The 6,481-nt window shown below is 34.8% G+C and overlaps 1 protein-coding gene across 1 annotated transcript; it reads right to left on the bottom strand.

Moving 5' to 3' along the window:
* Window positions 1-479: 479 nt before the first annotated feature.
* On the bottom strand, window positions 480-6,481 carry LOC123209181 (serine/threonine-protein phosphatase PP2A-2 catalytic subunit-like). The gene is made up of 11 exons (XM_044627002.1): window positions 6,069-6,481; window positions 4,949-5,005; window positions 4,184-4,267; window positions 3,561-3,632; window positions 3,399-3,470; window positions 3,043-3,083; window positions 2,464-2,530; window positions 1,525-1,716; window positions 1,352-1,441; window positions 1,145-1,252; window positions 480-999 (listed from the first exon to the last, which is right to left on the bottom strand). The coding sequence occupies exons 1-11, from the start codon at window positions 6,159-6,161 to the stop codon at window positions 934-936; spliced, it is 942 nt and encodes a 313-aa protein (XP_044482937.1). The 5' UTR covers window positions 6,162-6,481; the 3' UTR covers window positions 480-933.

Raw genomic sequence — 6,481 nt, 5'->3', positions numbered from 1 at the left:
AAGGAAGATGATGCCTGCAGAAGAAAGCCTGAGTTCCACCCTTTGTTCCTCGAAGAAGCTTATGACAGATGCGCAAATATTTGCGCAGAATATGCCAAGACTTTTTATCTAGGTCCACTTTCACTTCCCCTCTTTCCAACAATTTCAACTATTGGCAATGCCTTACTGATGAATTATTGATGCTGCAGGTACTTTGTTGGCGAACATTGTCAGAGATGTGGGAGAGGTGTAGATTTCACCGTACAAAAATCTTAGTTTGCTTGCATTTTAAGGTTCATAATTAAATTACTTGAAACTATTTTTTTATATTATGTTCGTCTCCACCAGGATTAATTAGCAGAATTTGGTCTATGTGATAAGGATAGTCTCTCCAGAAAGGTTAATGGAGAGAGTTGGTTACAGTGCAAGCAGATTACAAAAGCAAGATTCTACTTGAGCCTGGCCGAGGAAGAAGCCTCAAAGCTTGACAAGAAAAGAAATAGATAAGAGAACACATTGGATTAAGACTGGAGTTAAAAAATATGAAGCACCCATTATAAAAGGCAAAAATAAAAAAGGTAATCCGTCATCCCTCTACAGATCCCCAACCCAAAGATATAGTATCCTTCTACATCAGAAAAGGGCAAAAAGAAAGGGAACAAAATCAAAATCAAAATATAAAAATGCCATATTGTTTGCTGGAAATGGTACATGAGCTGCTATGGTGTCGCCAGCTCCACTGCTTCCTCTTTGTTGAAACTCAAGCATAATTCAAGGAAACAACCGAATCAAGGGGGTGTCCCTGCCAATTTTACATGCTTTTCCACCCGAGCATCACCTCAGTGAAATTATAAATCTTAAATTTGAAAAAAAAAATAAAAAGAAAAGCCTTAGTACGTAAACCAGCTGCAGGCACCGGATGCAAGTAATATATCAACTTAATACCAGCTTGCATCATAGGAAGTAGTCAGGTGTTCTCCTTGTCACATCTGGCTCTCCTCTCCTTGGAGCAGGCTCAAACTGCAAACATACAATGTCCATTGCAAAGCATAAATCAGAACCTATGCAACAAGAAGGCCTTTTGTATTCATGCTTATGTGTTCAGTTTTTGTACATGTGTGCACGCGTGTGCATGTGAGTGGGCAAGTGTGTGAGTGAGACCAACCTGAATGAAAGTGTGACCCTTGCAGTCATCAACTTCCAAGATGGATGCCATGTTCCCACAGCGATAACAATAATTAGGTGCACTAAATATAGTAACCACCTTTTGTTCCTGTCAAAAGAATGCAGAAACAATTATTCATTGGTCACCAACCCAAAAGGAAAATGTAAGAACACCAATAAAAGCCTCAAAATCGAGCAAAGTGGTTACATGACCCCAGTTGTATCCTTCCATAACCAGCTGGTGAGCCCTTGCAATCAGCTTTAAATTATTTGTATGGTTAAATTGCTCTGATATATCCTGCAAAAACATCCAAAAAAAAATGAGCACACCCAAAGAAAAATGCTTTTAAATGGGAAAAAGAAAAGGGAAATTATTTTTACTTGGCCAAAGGTGTAGCCAGCACCCCTGGGTGAGATACCCCATCCACAACGATCATCTGGATCCGACCATAAAAGATCACACATTGGACCCTCATGGGGAACTTCTTGAACACGATCAAAATTACGTATGTTATCAAGAGTCTCAATAGATGGAGATAATCCACCGTGGAGACAAAATATTTCTGATTCAACCTTTAAAAGATAAAGGAAAAAAATTAAGGATCCATAAAATAATCTCGAACCGTGAATATTAACAAAAGTAATGACACCACAAATAAATTTAAAATTCTACACAACAGTACAGGCTTTGTTAACAAATTTAATGTATAAAGATCTTCAAGAATTAGCAATTTCTTAACTTGGTAAATTCATCAGGAAATTTTAAAATTTGAGATTTCTAAGTACCACATTTCATCCCTTCAATTTCTTTTCAAGCCCAGAGATATTCTACATTTATCTTTAAAACATTGTTACACCATCTGTCCTTAAGGCTTATAGGAGAATGATTAGTCCTAGAGGTAAAGTAGGCAAAGGAATAGTTCAGTTATAGAATAAGGCGATGGGAGAAGATTCAATAAATCAGTTAGAGAAAAGAGTGCTAGCGGAAGGTTCAACTGGTTGGCCACATCTGTCTCATGGATATCCAGCATGGAAGAAACGGATTAAAAAAGAAGGATAAAAAGGCAGTAAACCCAAAAGAGTAGGTAGGGAATTTCTGAGTGGGAATTACGGTGAAGGTTCTGGCGCCTTGAAGCTAGTTTATTTTTCCTTTACTGCATCTCTATTATTTCTGTCTAGAGTATTATTTCAGTTAGTCATATTATCTATAATATTAGTCAATAAAAGAAGTATTCCAGATCTGTGTGTGTCGACTGAATTTATGTTTTAGATTTTTAGATTCCTATCAAACATCAACAATTAATAATTAGTCATACTAACCAATGCAGTCAGTGGAAAATAGTCAAACAAATCTGTAAATATCTTCCAGACATTGGCATTTCCATACCTGCAAATATAAACAAAAATAAATATCATAACAAACTAGCAGGAAATAATAAAACAATATAAAAGTTCAGTAAGGGAAAAAAAAGGGAGGGGCAATAGCAGAAATACAGTTTTTATATTTCTAAAAGATAGGGAGAATATTGCATTCAGTTACATTTAACAATTTGTCATATTTGTAACCTCAACCATCATTCATATTTTTCTCTAAAAAAAATATATAGCCCACAGATGACACATCTGAAATAAAATTATTCCCTGTAGAATCTTATTTACTAGATAGCTATAACAGTCTCACCGAACAAATCATTATCTGCATGTCATAGGGCCCAGGCGTAGTCCCATAACAACTTAAATGAAAAGGAACGGAAGCAAATGCAAAGTGTCCAAAAGAAACAATTTTAAATTTTCATGACAAATTCTGAATTAGGGTCATAATCTTAGTCACAAACTATATAATTCCTTGTTACGTCTTAAAAAAGGAACCTTAGAAACCAAGGATTCCAGGAAACTCACTTCCTAAGGCACTCATCATAGAACCCATAAACTTGAGTAATCTGCAATGAGAAACATTATTCCATAATCAGCACTCAAATAATAAGCAAATCAATCAAGATAAATAAATGTAAAAACAAGAGGAAAAATCATAATGTTGCAAACAGAAACTTCACCCATAAAGAACAGCAAAAACAAAACAATGCTTAATTGAATTTTTCATCATTTTAATATATAAACCATAGCTTTGAGGGCTTTGAGGTCAAATCAGACAACCAATATTAAATATTCAACAACTTGAATTCAAGCAAAGAAAATAGTCACAGAAACCATGCTCAGTAATTTAAATGCATAAATAAGACTTCGTAGACACGTACCTGACGACTTTCATGATTCCCCCTAAGAATAGTAATCCTCTGAGCATAACGCACTTTCAAAGCAACAAGTAACTGAAGAAAAAATTTCAAAAAAATGAAATGCTTTACGCTTTGAATTAAAATGCATTAAGTGATGAAAAGAAAGATAGCAACTCTACTTACTGTTACAGTTTCAACAGAGTAGTACCCACGGTCAACATAATCTCCCATGAACAAGTAATTTGTATCAGGGCACTGATCACAAAAATGGATCAAAAATTAAGGTCATAATCATGACTCAAACAGGGAAATCAATATGATTATACTCAGGAAGACAGTGAGGCTGAACAAATATTATATCACCACATCAAAAGGAAATATTAGATCTAAAATTTAATAATATGATATTAACCTTCAGCCATTAACCACACTAGGTAAATAAGTGAGACCAAAAATATTAAAGAATGGGGGCAAGGGGGGCATCTTATAGCAAGCTCATGATATTTCAAAGAGGGGTAGGTATCATTACATATCATTTCTAGAGACATCATCCACTAACAACTAAGCTGACAGGGCCCAATTGTATTATAGCTGGACCTCAAGAGATATAGATAAATTTTCCCTTCACTTTATTTTACATTAAGAGACTGAGTCTCATTTCATTTCTATAATACACTTCTCAAAAGCCCAATTACCAAGATTTCCAAATTCAATTTAAACTCTAATTAGCATCTCATCATAAATCACAGGCCTTAATTAATCACCATATCTTCAGAAAATAAAATAACCCAAACTAGAACAATTACCTTTCCCCCAATGCGAAAAAGCTCTGCAAGATCATGAAATTGTCCATGAATATCACCACAGATTGTAACAGGGCTCTTGACAGGCTGTATTGCATAAAACAATAAAAATTAACTAGAATTCACTGCACTTCAAGTTGATGATGCTGTAGAATGTATGACACCCAAAACAAAAACGAAAAAAATAATAACAAATTCAAACCTAATGCACTAACCACAAAACCTATAACTTTGAACCACACAATAAAATCCAGAAGTAGTCTAGATCTCATTGGCCCAGTGACAACCATTCATAGTTGAAACAGACTGACAAAATTCCTTTCCACCTAAATAAAATAAAAGCAGAAACATGATAAATTATACTAAGCCTTCACTAGAACCTAACCATACAAACTCAAAAACTAGCTAAGAAGATTATAATTGTTTGGCAAAGATAATTAATTAGTATTGACAGTAATAAGTGTCATTAAATACAATAAGAAAAGGTTAAACGAGAACAGAAAAGAAATCACTGCAACAAGAACGTTGATTAGCTACTAACAAACTCAGAAACTAATGATGACAAATTGCCCTTACTTTTAGGCAACCTTCAAAGGCCAGTCTAGATATGAGAAGTTGAGAGCAAAAATAATGAACAATAAAATGAGGCTTCAGAAATGCAAAATACATATATATCACAGAAATATCTAAATGATTCCATAGATATATCAAAATCAGAAACAATGGGAAAAGAGAAAAGGTAATAATAAAATGGACAAAGAAGCATACCTGAACATTGCTTTCTTCCATCAATATCTCTTTAGCCTTATCACATAACATTCTAACCTGAATCATGAAGACAAATATCATCGGTAAATAAATCTCCAAAATGCTGATAGAAGAATTTCATCAACCAAAATTATAATAAACAAACAAATGAAGAAAAAAAACGAAGAAGGAAGAATAAGACAAATGCACAAACTGTAAAACGACCTTTCATCAAGGATAAAACTTAAGGGAAAAGCTCCCACCAATATAAGGCAAAAAGGTTAAAAGCAGTACACTTGATCAGATTCTTAATAGTTAACCATCTTCCAATACAAGGAGTTCCGGGAAACTATAGTGATTAATACATATCATCACAAGTTCTAAAGCTTTTACCTCTGGTTTGAACAATCACCATGGTTACTTCTTCTAACAATCAAACATAATAATGACATAAACTAACTAGAAACAGAGAATAAGACGGATGTTGTCATTAGAGTAGATTAAACAGAGAATCATAGCTTCACCCATCCTTAATATTCTATATCCTACAAAAACAAATTAAAGAAGTTTACAAGCTCCTTCAGCTTTAAAATCAACCATTTTATAAAAGATCCACTTATCCAAGCATTAACATCCACAAGAAAGAATTGGCCACGTCACCCATCATGAACGCCCAATTCATCAAAAAATCAGAAAGCAAAGCTAGCAAGATTAAACATAAAGATTCTGCACGTAGATTTCAGCAGCTTATTAAGTTAAATTACATCTAATAAGCCTAAATTTTCTAAAATCTCCACTCTTTGATTCATTAATAACATGGATTACAACTCGAAATCCCCAAATTCAACAAAAGCTGTCACTTTCACCATCCCAAAATCAAATTTAAAGCAATCTCCGCAACAGATCTGATCCCATTACCCTCAAATTAGCCCCCAAAACTTCGAGATCGGTCAAAAGAAAAACAAATTTCACACCACTCACAGATCACCCACCAAAATAAAACTTTACCCACCAACGCCTCTCGAACTCCACCCGCCCAACCCGGATCGGACTCATTCCTAAAAAACCAACCACAATAACACTCAAAAGCACCCAAAAACCCATCAAATTTATTTTTAAAAAAAAGTTCAATTCACCGTACCTCTTGTTCAGACAAGGGCTTGCACTGCATGAGCTGAGAAATCTGCTCGTCGAGACTTCCATGCGTGTTTGCAGGGGCCGAATCCAAGCTCATTTTGATCTTCTTCCTCTCCTCGTTTTCTTCTCCTCCTATTGAAACTTCAACAGCCACAGATTCAGATCCCTCTAAATGCTCGACACTGTAACCCTAACCCTGGATTTCGACGAGGAGAAACGAATTACAAACCCTACTTGTGATTGCGGAACCTATAATTTCAAATTCGTTTCTCAGAAAGCTTAAGAAAGAAAGAGGGAGAAGGGAAAACGAAATGAAACGAAATTCCCGAGAGAAATGAAATGAAATGAAATGTAAAATAAAGCAAACAAACAAAGTGAACGGTGGTAGAAAAAGCAATAAAAATAATAACTCTTTAG

Source organism: Mangifera indica, chromosome 2, assembly GCF_011075055.1.
Source record: "Mangifera indica cultivar Alphonso chromosome 2, CATAS_Mindica_2.1, whole genome shotgun sequence".
Taxonomy (NCBI): Eukaryota; Viridiplantae; Streptophyta; class Magnoliopsida; order Sapindales; family Anacardiaceae; genus Mangifera; species Mangifera indica.
The sequence above is the reverse complement of the archived record's forward strand: the minus strand, read 5'-3'. Positions and strand labels throughout refer to the sequence as shown.

What these genes read in the sequence shown, in the direction of transcription:
- LOC123209181 (XM_044627002.1), bottom strand. Translation starts at nt 6,161, where the DNA reads ATGAGCTTGGATTCGGCCCCTGCAAACACGCATGGAAGTCTCGACGAG. An exon ending in TGGAAGAAAGCAATGTTCAG is followed by an intron (nt 4,268 to 4,948) that starts GTATGCTTCTTT and finishes TATGCAATACAG; the next exon opens with CCTGTCAAGAGCCCTGTTAC. An exon ending in ATTTTCCACTGACTGCATTG is followed by an intron (nt 1,717 to 2,463) that starts GTTAGTATGACT and finishes TATCTTTTAAAG; the next exon opens with GTTGAATCAGAAATATTTTG.